Below are 18,214 nucleotides of genomic sequence, written 5' to 3'. Positions count from 1 at the left end.
CTTTTTCGCAGTCATTGGCCTTTGTACTTTTAGCATTGTGTTGCCCATTGCCTCCAGGACCTGATATTGTCCCTCCCAGTTTGCATCCCATGGTCCAGCCTTACGGAACACCTTGACCATAACCATATCACCTACAGAGGGCATGGGAGTCTCCCCCTGTAGATACGGTTTGTGCATTCGTATTGCTGCATGTGGCAGTAACTCCTTCAGGTTCTGTTGAACCTGTTGGAGAAACACATCTCTGGCAATGGCGTTTTTCATTGGTTCCGATATTTGTGGCTCATTTGGAAAGCAGAGCGGCATCTTGCGCCCTGTCATGAGCTCGAAGGGTGTTAAACCAGTGGTGGATGATTCAGAGTAGGGATCGACCGATATCAGTTTTTTAGGGCCGATACAGATAATCTGTGCAGGTTAGGGGCGATAGCCGATAACTTATACCGGAATATCGGTATAAGTTATCGGCTATTTAACCCCCTGCGACACCGCTGCAGATCATTGATTTAAAGCGGGCGCTTTAAATCAATGCACTGCAGTGGCTTTTGCGGTGCCATAGGCCGCCGCCGCCACCCGCTTCTCTCCCCCTACCTGTCAGGGTGGTCCGGGCCATCCATCCTTCCTTCCTGTAGTGTCCGGGGGCGTTCCGGGTGAAGAGTGAACCGGTCCGGGCTGTCCTTCTTCTCCGGCGGTCATCTTCTCCACTCCGGGCAGGCTCCGGCCTAGTACGCTGCATAGACGCCGCTGCGCAGTGACGCCCGTGCGCAGCGACGCAGCGACGCACCTGACGTCACGGCGTAGCGGCGTCTATGCAGTGTACTAGGCCGGAGCCTGCCCGGAGTGGAGAAAATGACCGCCGGAGAAGGACAGCCCGGACCGGTTCACTCTTCACCCGGAACGCCCCCGGACACTACAGGAAGGAAGGATGGATGGCCCAGACCACCCCCATTACGGGTAAGTTTAATTTTTTTTTATTGACTCGGAGGGTGGGGGCGGGGCCCGACCGGTATAGCGGTATGGGCAAAAATCCATATCGGTATACCGCCCAGCATCACGGTGGGGGGTGCGACGCGGTGGGTCGGGGGTGCGGCGGGTCTAATGGGTGGCGGTCGCGGTGCGGGGGGCGGGGGAATTTTCGGCTTATCGGCAAGGTAATTGCCGATACCGATGATGCCCAAAATCGTGATTATCGGCCGATAATATCGGCCATACCGATAATCGGTCGATCCCTAATTCCGAGGCTCTGATTCCCATAAGCACAGCTGGAAGAGAGGCTACCCAAGAGGAACCCCTTTCCATCAATGCCTTGGATAGTCTCATTTTGATAGTACGGTTCATCCGTTCCACTATGCCTGCAGACTGGGAATGGTAAGGTACATGAAACCTCTGCTTTATGTCCAAAAGTCCACAAAGAGATTTCATTACCTTGCCTGTGAAATGGGTCCCCCGGTCGGATTCAATAACTCTTGGCATTCCCCATTGTGACAGAACCTGCTCCCAAAGGACCCGGGCAGTAGTGGTGGCTGTGTCATTTGTGGTTGGAATTACTTCTACCCATTTGGAGAAGACATCCACAACCACCAGTGCATAGCGGCACTTACGACTGCCAGCTGGCAGTGGTCCTATGAAATCAATTTGTATTGACGACCACGGTCCATCAGCTGGAGGAACATGTTGCAACACTGGCTTAAGGGCTGGAGCTCTTTGATTTATCTGGGCAACCCTGTCACATAGGTGCCATCCAAACAAAAGCGAGAGCCATCAACAAAGATGATTCTGTCATCCGGATGTGATGTTGTCCTGAACAGTGGGGGAGCAGTGACCTGCATTGGTTGTCCACAGTCATGTTCAGTCCCTGTCATATTCAACAACTGGGACAAAACATACTTTGCCTTTTGTGTCACTGTCAGATTCCTTCCACTCAAGTCCATGATCCACTTCTCGAATCTCTATTGTGAGACTCCAGGGAGGGTATCGCGAAGAAAGAGGGCTAAAGGTGAATGTGGAGTCAGTGGAACAGTGAGGGGTTTGAAGCCTACAATATGCTCAGTTGCTTTAACTGCATAATGCACGGCTGCAAGTTGCTTGGCACACTCATCAAACCCTCTTTCAACTGGTGAAAGAAGCCTGGAGAAGTATCCCAGTGGTCTATACTCTGATACTATTTGTTGAAGCAGGACCGCCGAGATAGACTCTGCACCAGCATGGGCCTGAATTGCAATTTCTCCTTCAGGGTGAGGGGTTGCTAAGACTGGGGCCGAGGAGAGGTCTCTTTTCAGGGATGAAAATGCATCTTCCTGTGGTTCGGACCAATCTATCAAGGAAGGTTCTTCCCCTCTGAGAAGTTCATAAAGTGGCTTCGCTTTCACAGAAAAATCCTCTATGAACTCTCTCATAAAGTTGGCTACCCCCAGGAACTTGCGCAGGTCCTGAAGAGTGCCTGGTCTGGGTAGTTTCACCATGGCTTCCACACGGGCAGCCATGATGCCTTTGGCTCCATGGGAAATTTGGACGCCAAGGAAGGTTACAGCTGACCTAGCCAAGTTTGCCTTGTGAGGGTTCAGTTTGAGCCCTGCTTGGACCAGGAGCCCCAGCAGTTCCCTCAACAGAGCCAAGTGCTCTTCCATGGTCTCTTTGTGAAGGAGCAAATCGTCTACATATTGCAGCAGACGTTCTGGCCCTGAAAACACACTTAGTACGGCTGCCAATGCCTGGTGAAAGTATGTAGGGCTGCTGTGAAACCCCTGAGGGAGTACACAAAACATGTACTGTTTGTCCCCCACTGTGAAAGCAAACTTGTACCTACAGGTCTCTGTCAGTTCAATGGAAAAGAACCCGTTGGCAACATCAATGGTCGAGAATACGCGACTTTTGCCGCTTATTCTTGCCATTATGTCGGGAGTCTGTGCAACTACTGGGGCAGACGTGGGGGTGTATTTGTTAAGGACTCTTAGGTCTACAGTCAAGCTGAAAGAATTAGTGTCCTTCACTGGTCTTTTTCACTTGCCAGAGGGCATTGTTGCATTTAGAATTGCCCTCTATGACCATGCCCCTTTCTTTCAAATCCTGGACTGTGTCCAGTATTGACTCCATTGCCTCTGGTGGAAAGCGGTATTGTCGTGGAGGTGGTGGGTCTGGCCCTTGGATGTCCACCTGAACACCTACCATTTTCCCACAGTCATTTTTACTACAAACCTGGATGCCCATTTTTCCCACAAACCTGGATGCTCATACACAATAGGTTCGAGGTCTATGTTATGTGAGACTTCTGGCCATTTGTGTTCCAGCATGTTGACAGAGTTTTCAATTGCAGGCAGGGGTGGTCCCAGACACTGGCGTTGTATGACACACACCTTTGCTTGTCTAGGGCCCTTCCACACAATGCAGTTTGCCAAATCAATGATCCATCCGTTCTGTGTCATTACATCGGTACCAATGATATCGGAACCTGGGTAATACCACATTGGGATCTTCAGTGTCATATGTCTGGCAATCTGGATGACCACTTCCTCTATTCTGTGGGCTCTCACCCCCCCTTGTGGTGATCAAATCCGATCACCACACACTGAGGGCTGTCGGGGTGAAGATCATGTTTCACATTAGTAATGGAAATTTCCGCACCAGTGTCAAGCATGATCTTAGTGTCCTGATTTTTTTATTCTGGCTTCAATGTGGGGTCTCCCTGAAGAATCCAAGATGTCACATATTGGATACAGATGTTTAGGGATCCCTGACTGTCAGTCAAGGTGCACCAGACTCCCAGTAGGGACCTCTGTGGTACATACTGCCAATTGAGAATGTTCAGCTGGAACATTCTGCATCGCTTCTACCCTTTAACGAGTTTTCAGCTGGTTTGCTTGGGACATTTACAAGTGCAACGTGTCTAGCTTGCCATTGTAAATGCTTCAAATTTTTTCCTGTCCCCCATGTTGTTTGACATAATTGGGTTTCACTTTGAAACCATTATTGCCAGTTTTATCGTGGGCAATTGTTTTGAAGGAACTTTGTGGACAGTTCCTTTTCATGTACCCATATTGCAGACACAGGAAACAACGAATGTGTCCTGACTGCTTGTTTTTCAATGGTGGAGCTGTGGGGTAGACAGGTCTGTAGGGTTTAGCATGGTGTCCACGTGCTTCCTTAGATCTAAATGGGACATTCCCACGCTCCCTAACTTTTACAGACTTTCTATTTTGCAGCAGATCTCGTCTGTACTGCTCAATAATCATAGCTGCATCCATGAGCGAAGATTCTTTCGCTGCACTTAACCGGATCGCAGTCTCCAGGTAAGGGAATCTTTCCACAAACATACGCACCATGCCTTGTGGAACTCCTCTACCTTGATCTTTTGTTACCTTCCTGTACATTGCTTCAAACCTCCCACACAGAGACGAGGGCTCATCATGTATGGTGGGTTTGAATTTAGTCAGGATATCCGGGGTAACATCCCAATGGCCAGTTGCTAATTTCATAAGTATTGAAAGGCGTTCTTCCTCATTATGAAATTTGCCATTTTTGGGGTCCATTTTCCCTGTTGCCTCATACCTCTGGATAAGGTGTGTAGGCAACCATAATTTAAACAACTCCATCCGATTTTGAGGGGCCACTGAAAACTTGTTGCAATGTCCCTCGAAAATGTCGCATGAGGTAAATGGGTCTACATTGGGATCATAACTAGGGATCTCTTTGCAGATCTTTAACAGGAAATGTATCCTTTCCATACCGTTGTGGTTAGGATAAAATTCCGGCACCCTTCTTGTTTGCCTTGGTAGACTTGAAGCGGAGTTTACAGTTTCCCATCCGCTACCAAATACCACACTTGTTCCCTCCCTATTACAGGGACTGTTATCCATATTCTCCATAGGTGTTGGAGAATATGATAACCCACGCCCCACCTGTTGCCTATCATCCAGACTTGGAGATTGAGGTAGTCGACCCCCATCAGGCACTGGAGCCATTTGTCCTTTCTCCCCCTCTGCCAACTCTGTAACACAGACGTGTTTCCTTGGCAACGGCAACTTGCTATGTGCACTAGGCCGAGACAGATTAGTGATGATCTGCTGCAGGTTAGCAATCATCTGCAACTTTGCAGCCAGATCTTCCCTAAGTGTTTCTATCATTGTATCAGTAGATGCCATTCTATTTTTATACTGATTGATCTCAGTGTATAATTGAAGAAGTTCTTTGTCCATGTCAGAGCAATACCTCTCCTGGTCAGAGAGTTTTGATTCCAACATACAAATTTCCTTGCCTCTTTCAATTGTACACTGGGCTTCTTCTTCTAACTGGTATTCCAGTGTACACACTTGTTTCACTTTATCTAAGCAGCTATGGCAGTGATAGTTATGTATATCAGCTACCGTGTCTGCCTTCCTGTTAGCAGCAATTGTTTCACTGTGTTCAGGCTTCCAAATGGTGTCCTCAAAGCAATACACTAGTTTTGCCAACATCTTAAGCCGTTTAGAAGTTATGTTCAGAACACATCTTTTGCTAATATGCATTTTATCATATTTATATGCTTGATCTAATAAAGTGGACACTAACATTTCTGCTGATTTGTATGTGGTGGGGGGGTATTGGGTCAAAACTACTATGTTGTGCTAAATCTTTTAGTGTGGAAAAGTCCATACTCACGTTTTCCTTGGCCATCTTGGTCAGTGTTGTTCTTCTCGTCCCTTTTTGTGCTGCTTGAAAAAGGTCCTTATCTTCCGGAACGCCTTTTCCCGACCAGCTGGACGTCGCCTTAGGAACACTACCGTCTATGCTTGAAAGTATGTGTATGGAATTATTTTACTTCGTTAATCAAAGAGAAAAAAAAAATTAACACTTTAGAAAAAAAAATAAAACATTTAGGTTTGCTGTTCCTAATTATATTCCTGTGTCCTGTCTTAAATAAAACTATGCTATTTGTCCAAACTTCAAGGTCTAGACGCACAGTATAACACTTCACTGTGTACGTATGTTACCTGTCCGTGCCTCTCCGCCTATCTTGCTTCACAATATAACACAATCCTACTAAAACAAAAACACAAAGAAATAAATAAATAAAAAAGTCGGGCCGGGCTCGCCAATGATAAAGGCAGTGTAAAAGGGATAATATGATATTGCATGAAAAATGTCATCTCCCAGATCCTGAGGGATAGTCAGTCAGTTGAGCACAGGGTGTCATGGGCACAAACCATTAATTCTTGTTGTGAACCACAGTGGCCATGGGACTCTCTGCCATACTGCCTTTTGTCATTTACGATCTGGTTCATAGGTGATGGTATTACAGGAGGTTTGAAGCATTATGGTGGCATGGGGGGTGTGGCTACTGTGACACTGTGTAATGGGGAGATCATGCCCAATAGCCCTCTCTATTTATTTAAGCCTTGTGGCTCAAAGTACCAAGAATTTCTTCTTCCATGCTGACCTAGACAATGAATTCTGATGATATCCTGTTGTGTTAGTCCAGTCTTATAGACGTCAGGTCCAGCAGTAAAGGCCACACAGGGGAAGCGTCGTCTGGATGGGGGGCACAATATATGCATTTTGGACATTTTATTTTCTCTCTTAATCTTTGGAACAGCAGAAAAGTACAGAACAGAATGGGGAAGATGATTCTTTGGCGAGTGTGGCTAGTATTGGGGTCAACAGGATTGTCCAAACCCGCAGCTATTGACTTTTTCTGCTGGTATCCTCAGAGATGCTTGTCCTAATGTCATTATGGAGCAGAAATAAAGTTACCCTTTTATGTCACTCAGTCCCATTGAACAGGTTTCATGTTAGATTGTGCCCCATATTGTCACCCCTCTTCTGGAATGATGACTTAACAGCCTTGTATTCTTCTATGGAGCATAAAAGGCTGATGGCCTCTCCTCCCCTCTGCCACTTGTCCTGAGCTGCTTCTCCAGTTGAGACCTTTTATAATATATTATGAAGTAGTGGAACTTCAGTTCTTTATTTGTATGATTTTCTCTGTGTTGCAGTAGAAAACCTTCCCATTATTCATATCAAGCAGGAAGGTTCCCTCACTGACATCCAGCCACAAAGTAGGCCCGTGGGCAATGATGATTTCCCTGACCATCCATGTGGTGAGAAATCTGTCAAAGAAGAGGGACTTCAGAGGGTTGACAACAGGACTTTCTTGGTGGCACATGGCAGCGTCAACACAAAGCACACTTTAAAAATTGAAAACGTAGATGAACAAGTGAAGATGTTTCTCAACAAGTCTGTGAAGAAACGTCCCACAAAGAAACGTTTCCAATGTCTGAGGTGTGAGAAGAGCTTCCACTGTCAGTCCCACCTCATTATGCATCAGAGTGTCCACACCCGGGAGAGACCCTATGTTTGTGAGTGTGGAAAGACCTTTACGCAGAGTTCTGGCTCCTGCTGCGTCTTGCGTTATGCTGTGCGCAATGGCGAGTGACGTGCGCGACGTGACGTCACTGTCAGTGCGCACAGTGACAGCTCAGGAGAACGCCAATGGAGCCAGATGTAGAGTGGACCCCGGGCCCAGGTAATTATAAAACCGGGGATGGGGGCGGCAATGGGGCTGGAGCGGTGGGGGGTGCGACTCAGAGCGGTGCGGCCGTGGGTGGAGCGGTGCGGGGGTGGCGGTGATAGGACTCAGGACCCCCGGACAGGCAGCGGGAGAGTAGCGGGTGGCGGCGGCGGTCCATGGCACCGCAAAAGCCACTGCAGTGCATTGTTTTAAAGCGTCCACTTTAAATCAATGATCTGCAGCGGTGTCGCGGGGGGATAAATAGCCGATAACTTATACCGGAATATCGGTATAAGTTATCGGGTATCGGCCCTAAAAAAAAACAATATCGGTCGATCCCTAATCTAGATTTGTGCAGGGCCTGGACCGGGCTGGAGACCATACTGTTCTTGCATTGTATGCATCTCCCTCCCTCAGTGAAACGTTGCTACTTGATAGATTGTGGGATCTTTTTTGTGCAGGGTCCTTCAATGTAAAAACAGAGACTGTATCGGGAATGGAGAGAGAAGACGTTGGGAGCACAGAAACTCCTCTAAGTAAGGAGGCTGCCAGTGACCCGAATGGAAAACTAGATCCCTACTCTGATCCCTCTGGGAGTCCGGTTTCTAGCCAGCCCCATACTTTCCTGCACCCCCTAAAGGATGGTGGCCATTCCTTCCATGAGTCTTCAGATCGAACAAGTGTGTATGGAAGTCATTCTGCTGCCCTCTCAGGCTTCCAGAAGGCAGGTCCTAACCCCTGCAAGGATCCCTATGGGACCATATTCCCAGACGCCTCAAGTGTCAGTCAGAACTCCATGCTCAGCAGCTATGGCGAGGCCTATGCCAGCGCCACCACGGATCACTTTGCAGGTAGGTAATGCAGCAGATGTTGTGGTGCTTCAATGCAGTGTTTGCAGATGGAGTTGTTGGGATACGTTTTGGGGGTGTATTATATATAATTTGAGTACACACACACACATACAATCTGTCTTACAGCTGATGTAATTATGGAAGTGGGTAAACAGTTGGGTGATGGGAGTTGGACCCCTGCTGATCTTATATTCATGGCCTATATCAGTAACTGGACATCAGTTTTAATGTGGGGCTTGTTCTTCAGCCTGTAGATATTAGGCATACAATTGTTTCCTAGATACAGCTGGGAGGGCCCTGGTGGGGTCTACCCCCTACATCTCAATCTTGTTACTGACCCAGCATACACTTTTGAGAAGGGTTAAGCTCTTCTGAGAGTTTGAGGAGGTCCATATCATTAGGAGCACTAGAAGCAGCCGCCTGCTGAGGGACCTATAGCAATGACCACTTGTGTACATCAAAGCCCAGTAGGGCTAGGGTCTGTTCATCCCAATGGGGTTGTACCAGCCTTTACCCAGGTTAATCAGACCTTCAACTCCACTGACCAGCTCTCTCCATAGTATGCCAACCCCAGGCTAAAACCCCAAGCGGGCATTTTATACAGAATTATTGGCCTTGAGAACAGCATGTTTATTCCTGGTAGAATAAGAACCAGCAGCACATGACTACTCAAAGTGCACACCAGAAGAAATGCTGGGTACTGTAGTGCTGGTGAGGTGCAGCCTACCTCCGGGGATCGGTGCTGGGTTCCTTGGTGATTACGATCTATGGCTGGACCTTTAGTCTTCTCCTCAGTATCCTCAATGTTCCTGGCTGTTATACTTTTATTCTGCTATAACTGCAGCTCCATTTCCTGACATGTACCCAGCTGGCACACACCAGGTCTCTTAAGGTACTTGCTCCATTGTTACTTGGATCTGACTTATTTCAGTAGGGGCCTCTTAGAAACGTTTTTCCACAATGTATAAGCTCGGTAAACCACAGCCTTGCTGAACTTCATAGTCCTGTAATTCTTGGGTTGGGCCCCAATACCTGAACATGGTGCATATTCCAGTGCTGCATTAAACTTAGTCAGTGACTGGAGTGGGGGGGGGGGGGTGTGCTCTGGTCTAAAGTCATGGGGGGGGGGTGTGTGCTCTGGTCTGCAGTGATGGGGGGGGGGGGTCTGCAGTGATTAGTCTGCAGTGACGGGTGTGTGGGTGTGGGGGTGTGTGTGTGTGTGTGTGTGTGTGTGCGCGCTCTGGTTTGCAGTCATGGGGGGGGGGTCTGCAGTGATTAGTCTGCAGTGACTGGGGGGTCTGCAGTGACGGGGGGATCTGCAGTGATTGGTCTTCAGTCATGGTGGGTGGGTGCTCTGGTCTAGTGATGGGGGGGGTGCTGGTCTGCAGTGATGGGGGGGGGGGGGTGCGGGTCTGCAGTAAAGGGTAGGATGCAGGTGGGTTAGAATGAACAAAAGATAACTGAGCTGTTGGCCAATTTTCTATCCAAAGCATGGGCAGTCTATAACCTGATGGATCATGTGATCCAGATTACAGTTCTTTACTTCTAGAGTTTGATTAGTCTTACTTACTATTTACTACCATTTATATTGCATGAAAAATGTCATCTCCCAGATCCTGAGGGATAGTCAGTCAGTTGAGCACAGGGTGTCATGGGCACAAACCATTAATTCTTGTTGTGAACCACAGTGGCCATGGGACTCTCTGCCATACTGCCTTTTGTCATTTACGATCTGGTTCATAGGTGATGGTATTACAGGAGGTTTGAAGCATTATGGTGGCATGGGGGATGTGGCTAGAATGGTGACACTGTGTAATGGGGAGATCATGCCCAATAGCCCTCTCTATTTATTTAAGCCTTGTGGCTCAAAGTACCAAGAATTTCTTCTTCCATGCTGACCTAGACAATGAATTCTGATGATATCCTGTTGTGTTAGTCCAGTCTTATAGACGTCAGGTCCAGCAGTAAAAGCCACACAGGGGAAGCGTCGTCTGGATGGGGGGCACAATATATGCATTTTGGACATTTTATTTTCTCTCTTAATCTTTGGAACTGCAGAAAGGTACAGATCAGGATGGGGAAGATGATTCTTTGGCGAGTGTGGCTAGTATTGGGGTCAACAGGATTGTCCAATCCCACAGCTATTGACTTTTTCTGCTGATATCCTCAGAGATGCTTGTCCTAATGTCATTATGGAGCAGAAATAAAGTTACCCTTTTATGTCACTCAGTCCCATTGAACAGGTTTCATGTTAGATTGTGCCCCATATTGTCACCCCTCTTCTTGAATGATGACTAAACAGCCTTGTATTCTTCTTCTATGGAGCATAAAAGGCTGATGGCCTCTCCTCCCCTCTGCCACTTGTCCTGAGCTGCTTCTCCAGTTGAGACCTTTTATAATATATTATGAAGTAGTGGAACTTCAGTTCTTTATTTGTATGATTTTCTCTGTGTTGCAGTAGAAAACCTTCCCATTATTCATATCAAGCAGGAAGGTTCCCTCACTGACATCCAGCCACAAAGTAGGCCCGTGGGCAATGATGATTTCCCTGACCATCCATGTGGTGAGAAATCTGTCAAAGAAGAGGGACTTCAGAGGGTTGACAACAGGACTTTCTTGGTGGCACATGGAAGCGTCAACACAAAGCACACTTTAAAAATTGAAAACGTAGATGAACAAGTGAAGATGTTTCTCAACAAGTCTGTGAAGAAACGTCCCGCAAAGAAACGTTTCCAATGTCTGAGGTGTGAGAAGAGCTTCCACTGTCAGTCCCACCTCATTATGCATCAGAGAGTCCACACCCGGGAGAGACCCTATGTTTGTGAGTGTGGAAAGACCTTTACGCAGAGTTCTAGCTTGTTCAGACACCAGAGAGCCCATCGGGGGGAGAGACCTTATGTTTGCAATGACTGTGGCAAAACCTTCACGCAGAGCTCGTACCTTCTTATTCACCAGAGATCTCACACAGGAGAGAGACCCTATGCCTGTGGATTTTGTGGCAAGTGTTTTCGTGTGAACTCTACACTTGTCAGACACCAGCGGGTTCATATGGGAGAAAAGCCGTATATATGTAACAAGTGTGGGAAGGGTTTTAGCCAGAGCTCGTATCTGTATATCCATCAGAAGACCCACACAGAAGAACGGCCTTTTACTTGTAATATGTGTGGGAAAAGCTTCAAAGTGAACTCGTCTTTACTCAGACATTGTAGAATTCACCTAGGGGAAGCCAGTGAGTGTCCACACAGCTAAAAAGTGCACAGCTCCTTGTGTGTGACTGAACCCATTATGTCCACAAGGTACAGTCTATGCCGGCGCTAATGCAAACCTTATCTATATGTCCGTTTATGTTTGAAGTATTTTCTATTAGTCTTAAAAATGACAACCAGGAAATATTTTTTTTTTTTTATGAAATACAAGGGTTGAAGGCTTGATTGTTTGTTTTAAATTCTGTTGTCTATATGGGTTTTATTATAATCCATGCTGGTCTACTGATGGGGGTTACTGGCTCTTCTGTACCTAAAGCCCATGATTCGTGATGTATTTTTTTTCCCCCTGAAATCTAGGACAGAAGAGTTTGTCAAAATAATCCATGGACTTCAGGTACAGGTGTGTAAAATGAGCCGTAGTTTGGATGTCCAGACATTTATTTTTACTAATTAATATAGTGCTGACACATTGTGCAGTGCTGTACAGAGTTTGAGACCATTCACATTGGTCTCTATCCCCATTGGAGCTCCTAATCTGTTTTGTTTTTCTCACAAATTCTAAAAACATACTAAAAGCCTGAGTGTTCAGAGGAAACGCAAATCTGCAAAGTAACAGCTGATGATTGGGCCACGGTGCCAGGGCTTGTGATACTTGTGGTCCGTATTATTGGCATCTTAGTGTATTAACTCCACCATATAAAATATCAGTGAAATGTGTAGTGAAACTACTTGGATGTATCTAAACTCAGACTTCTTATATAGGAAAGCACAAAACACGGAAAAATATAAAAACTTACCAGGAACAAAACATAAAAATAACAATGGCAGGATTTGATAAATGGCCCTTTGTTCAGTGTAACGTAAAGGACAAGATCAGAATAACCTGTGATGAGATCTGAGCTTCCCTTGCCTCCATCTTGTCTGTGTCACATGGGGTTATCAGTCTGTGAGTGGCGGCTTAGATGCATGAAAGACTAGTGATGGTAAAGCCAAGAAAGCAATGAGCAGAGCAGAATCGCTATTGTCACGGAACACAAGACGATCTCCAAAGACCTCGGCATCCCAGCTTCAACTACTAAAAATCTTATCAGCTATTTCTACTCAGGGATCAGTCTAGAACCTTCCAGGATGTGGTTCAAAGATAAATTTCATAAGAAAACCCAAAAGGTACTGCTTAAAAAAACAAAACTTCAGGCTACACTGGAGACGTCTGGTGTGATGGCTTTAACCCGTACTATACGCTGCACAGTATGGGAGGAGAAGGACTTCACCACTGAAATAAGAGCCACACAACTCTGCCCAAAGTTATAGACCACAATCCATCTGGGAAACCAAACTAGAGCTCTTTAGTGAGGAATAAAGACCTATAAAGAAAAGTACTGTGTACCAACAGTGAGACATGGTGGAGATCTATGTGATGGCGGCTCAAGAGGTTTGAACATGTTACAGAAACAATGAAATCTGAAGAGTATTGGGGATTTTAGAGCTAAATATGCACCTAAATGTAAGCGAACTAGTGAGCTGAACAACACGGGCCCTACAGCAAAGGCCGAAGCGACATCTAAAAATAGACAAGAATGGTGAATGACAAACGGATTGCTTATACTGGCGAAAATAAGTCCAGAGCTCCATTGTCGAACCCTTTAGAGAGAGCTTAAAATGGGGGGGGGGGGGGGGGGGCTGAACCTGCAAAGAATTGTAGAGAAAGAAGATTGTAGAAAACATGGACAAGAAGCTACAGGTGCTGATAAAAACATCTAAATTGGTCAGCACTATTAGAAGGCCCACTAATTATTAAAGAAGCAGTCTGGGAATTTTTAATTTATTTTGCTTGTATAGTGGCAGCATAGGCTTTTATTAGAGAATAATATAGATTTTTATTTTTTTTCTTCTGCCTTTTTCTTACCTGTTTTTGCTGATGTGGCAGACATGGGATAAGCTCCATCTCTTTTTACTAAAGCACAAAGATGTGTCTTGTGTAATGCAGCCTACATTTCCCATGAATCCTCTAGCTTTGGGTGGAAAGTTTCATTATTACACCTGGGGAACATATTGGCCTCACAGGCGGATTGGTGTCTATTCCCACTATGCAGTTCAGATGCATTTTCCTAAAGTGCGTTTTCTAGGGAGAAATATCACCATGAGGAGAAAGGGGTTTGACATATCACAATTGAGGTGTTTTATGAAGATATGAAGATTTCTGTGTTTACACATTGAGTTGTTAAAATGGCACACTTTTTAACCCCTTAACGACCACACACATATTTACCCCCGTGGCCGACTCCCGTAATGTGAGCGCGCTTCATAACTGGTGGGTCCCGGTTGCTGTCAGCAACCAGGACCCGCGGCTAATACCGGACATCACCGATCGGGCTAATGTCTGGTATTAACCCTTTAGACGCTGTGATCAAAGTTGATCGCAGCGTCTAAAAGGGGATAAAACACTTGCCAGTTAGCTCAGTGCGCTGTTCGGAACCACCACAGTGAAATCGGGGCGTCCCGAACAGCTGAGAGGACAGCGGGAGGGAACTTGCCTTCCTCCTCGCTGTTTGATCGGTGTTCTATCGCTCCAAGCCTGCCATGCAGAGCACCGATAACACTGATCAATGCTATGGGGTCGATCAGTGTATGCAATCTGAGAATTGCATGTATTGGTCTCCTATGGGGACTAAAAAAAATAAAAAATAGGGAAGCACTGAAATTTCGGCCGCCGAAAATGATCAGCCTAAAATGGCCCTTTCGGTATTTTTGGCTGATGCATTTTCGTGCTGAAAATTTTGGGAGGCGTGGCCTAAATGACACAGGCCGTACAGGTACGTCAAGGGCGCCAGGGACTTAGCGCTCAAGAACGCGCTTGTATGCCCTGAGTCCCGCCGCAGCTGTGATCAAGTGCAGGAGCTGCGCTTGCATCATAGCCTGTGAGTCCCGGCTGCTTTCAGGGACCCGCCGCTAATGGCGAACATCAGCGGGGATCAGATAGGCTAAAATGGCAGCCGGAGGTCCCCTCACCTGCCTCCTGCTGCCATCATGGGTGTCTTCTTCTCTGGTCTGCAATTGAACAGACCAGAGAAGTAGATCACAGATAACACAGATCAGTGCTATGCATATCACTGATCTGTATCTGCAATTTAAAGAATGTCCCTGTGGGGACTATAAAAGTGTTTAATAAAAAAAAAAAAGTTTTAATAAAAGTGAATAAGCCCAGTCCCCCAATAAAAAAAAAAAAAATTCCCCTCTTTTCCTATTTAAAAAAATAAAATAAAAAAAGGGGTAAATAAAACCTATTTGGTATTGCTGGGTGCGTAAATGTCTAATTCATAAAAACATTGTTAATGATCCCTTACGGTGAATGGCATAAACATAAAAAAAGTCTAAAAATATAAATTAGCAGAAAAAAAATTAAAAGTATTTAAAAAAAAAAACATTAGAACCAGAATGGTACCAATAAAAACTACAGCTCACAGCCCAAAAAATAATCCCTCATACATCCCTGTATACGTAAAAATAGTTATATAAAAACTATATTTAAAAAAAAGTGGGTGGGCAATGCAGTTTCGGTTTTCGCTTCAGTAATAAAATTTGAATTGTCCCCCCCCCCTTTCCCATTCAAAAATATATGTAAATAAAAATATGTGGTATCGCCACTTGCGTAAATGTCCGAAATATAAAAATGTTAATTAAACCGCACAGTCAATGGCGTACACTTAAAAAAAATAAAGTCCAAATCTGCATATTTTTGGTCACTTTGTATACCCTAAAAAATGTATAAAAAGTGATCACAAATTCCCATCAAAACAAAAATGGTACCGATAAAAACTTCAGATCACGGCGCTAAAAATGAGCCCTCCTACATCCCCATATACAGAAAAATAAAAAAAAGTTATAGGGGTCTGACCTATACAAGGACAATTTAACACATGCTAATTTTGGTGCATGTAGTTATAATTTTTTTTAAAAGTAGTAAAATAAAATAAAACCTACATAAATTGGGTATCCTTGTAACTGTATGGACCTACAGCATAAAGATATGGTGTCATTTTTACTGAAAAGTGCACTGCGTATAGCCGGTAGCCCCCAAAACTTACAAAATGGCGTGTGTTTTTATTTTTATTTTGCCCTACAAATATTTTGTTTTTTGGTTTCAACGTAAATTTTGTGGTAAAATGATTGTCATTACAAAGTACGATTGGTGGTGCAAAAATCAAGCCCTTAAAGCGGTCTGATTTTTAGAAGGTGAGGTGGAAAATACGAAAGTATTTAAGGGATTAATGCAATATTAATCATTTACGGCAAAAACTCGTGCTGTAACTAGCTGCTGAGTAGCTGAAACATGTGAACACAACCTTAGCTGTTTTTGAAGTGATTCCCCCCATCGTAAAAATTTACACCATTTTACCATATTTTTCACATTGCTGTACAATGTCCATTTTTAATAAAATTAAAGATGGGGGAGGCTCACTTCACTCCTGTACACTAATAAGGGAACAAACAGACCCCTATACCCTTAGTATCTAAAATAAAACTGCATAAGAAATATAACAGTACTGTGATCAAAGTTACATGGAATCAAGGTCTCCGTAAAGTGTATGGTTTCAATTACAAAATAGAAAGGTAAGAAATGCCTTTTAGTGTCACACGGCCCTAATAAGGGATGTTGGTGTAAGATGTAAGAGTTGGAATAGTGTCCTCGTGTAGCTCTGGCGCGGAATCTCATTGATTGACAGGACACTTTTGGTCTATAGTATGTTTAAAAAGCAGCATATGGTGGTCCACACTGTATAGACTGGCTGGGTGCATTTTAAGACCCCCTTAGGTCCTTTCTTCAGCAGCGATTAATGTAGATATAGTGTATGGCAGAAAGCTATATACCGATAAATCCTCTCCTCTTCATAATGGTCGTCTTGGTGATTTGCAAAACGCAGCATGGATCTGACACTTCATTGCTTGTAGTGTATTAAAATATGCATAATACAAATAACAGACAATTTCTATATGAATATATACAATTGTGATCTAAACTCCATCTTACACCCACATCGCTTACCGGCTGATTCCAAGCTTTAGTGGAGACAAGTGCCACCGCCTGCTGACTATTCTCGCACGCACAACTGATCGGAGCGGCAAGCTGTCAGTGCATCCAGGCTGTGCTGGTGAGGTTGCACTAGCTGAATGGAGAGGTGTCTAAATCTCCCCTTGTTCAAGCCCGGTGTTCTGGTTCGGAGTGCCGTCCCCGATCCTAGGAGAGATGCAGTGCACCAGTCTATATCTACATTACTGGCCTGATCCAGCGAGAAGGAGCGGGTGAGAGGAGATTTTAATGTAGCCAGGCACAGGACATATGTGCAATATTCATATACTGACATTTTAATGCTGAATTAAAATCAGACATTGATTTAAGGAATCTCTGGCATTAACATTTGGGCACAGTAATTTGGTAACATTTATTATTGCTCATCAGGAAAGGAAAGACTGATCATCAAGTTGTAAGGACTACAAGTCACATATTGCCTTAAATATTGATTAAAGGGACAATTAACCATACCTACCTGTTCTACAGCGTATAACAGTTTTATTTTTTTTATTATATTTTACTAGCAGCAGTAATGAGGTTTTATTTTTATGTAAAAGGTGATTTAAGTTGTGCTTCATACTGATTTTAGCCCACAGTGAGTCACAAGGGCCCTGTGACCCTAAAGGGCATTTCTTCCCTCTCTATTTTGTAATTGAAACAAAAAATACACTTTTTTACTAATACCTTGATTCCATGTAACTTTTAGCACTGTACTTTTTTATATTTCTTATGCAGTCCAATCTCTATTTTTTTCCATGATTTGTGTGAACACAGCCTCAGGGGAAATGTTTTACCAAATATTAAATGACCCCATAGAGTTAGCAGCAGCTGTATACATAGAGCTGGAGGGTAGGCATATAACTACTAACAGGTGAAATTAGTATTGAACATGTCACCATTGTTCTCCGTAAATTATATTGCCAGGTGCTATTGACTTAAATTTTCCCAGATGTGGGTAACACAAGTAACCCTAATCCATAGACACAAAGAAACCAAAACAAATAAGATTAGAAATTGTGTAATAATGTGAAATGACACAGGGAAAACACATTGAACACATGGAGAGGGGCAAAAAAGGCATGGAAAGCCAAGACAACAGCTGAACTCTTGACAGTGCACATTTATTTGAGCCGGTTCAGTCCCAACTGATGGCTTCTAAAAGGTGTCAATGCAGAGGATACACAAAAGGCACATATCATGATGGGGGAAAAGCCACAAGACTCATCTCATGGTGGGGGAAAGCAAAGAGTTGTCTCCAGACCTTCACAACCTAATTGTTGCAGAACATAACCATGGCTTTGGTTAAAGGTGCATTTCTAACCTTCTGAATGTTCCAATGAGTGCTGTTGGGGCATAATACGGAAGTGAAATAGACCATCATTTCATCATAAATTTGCCTCCACCAGGTGCACCTTGCAAGATTTTTGAGGAGAATAATCAGAAAAGTTGTCCCAAGAGCCAAGAACCACTTGTGAAGAGAAGACCTAAAATTATCAGGTACTGTTGTATTAAAGAAAACAGTAAGTTATGCATTCCGCCACTATGGCCTGTAAGATGAAATGAGGGTGGACATTTCAGCAAGACGATGACCCCAAACACACAGCCAAGG

At 44.6% G+C, this 18,214-nt stretch overlaps 1 protein-coding gene across 1 annotated transcript in view; it reads left to right on the top strand.

Moving 5' to 3' along the window:
- LOC130322574 (zinc finger protein 551-like) overlaps window positions 1-13,175 on the top strand; it is a 38,787-nt gene extending 25,612 nt beyond the window's left edge. Inside the window, exons 6-8 of the mRNA XM_056553107.1 lie at window positions 6,963-7,067; window positions 7,939-8,328; window positions 10,787-13,175. Coding sequence (XP_056409082.1) covers window positions 6,963-7,067; window positions 7,939-8,328; window positions 10,787-11,577 — 1,286 coding nt within the window. The 3' untranslated portion in view covers window positions 11,578-13,175. The remainder of the gene's footprint in view (window positions 1-6,962; window positions 7,068-7,938; window positions 8,329-10,786) is intronic.
- Window positions 13,176-18,214: the final 5,039 nt, after the last annotated feature.

This window comes from Hyla sarda, unplaced genomic scaffold (genome assembly GCF_029499605.1).
Source record: "Hyla sarda isolate aHylSar1 unplaced genomic scaffold, aHylSar1.hap1 scaffold_236, whole genome shotgun sequence".
NCBI classification, from domain to species: Eukaryota; Metazoa; Chordata; class Amphibia; order Anura; family Hylidae; genus Hyla; species Hyla sarda.
The sequence above is the reverse complement of the archived record's forward strand: the minus strand, read 5'-3'. Positions and strand labels throughout refer to the sequence as shown.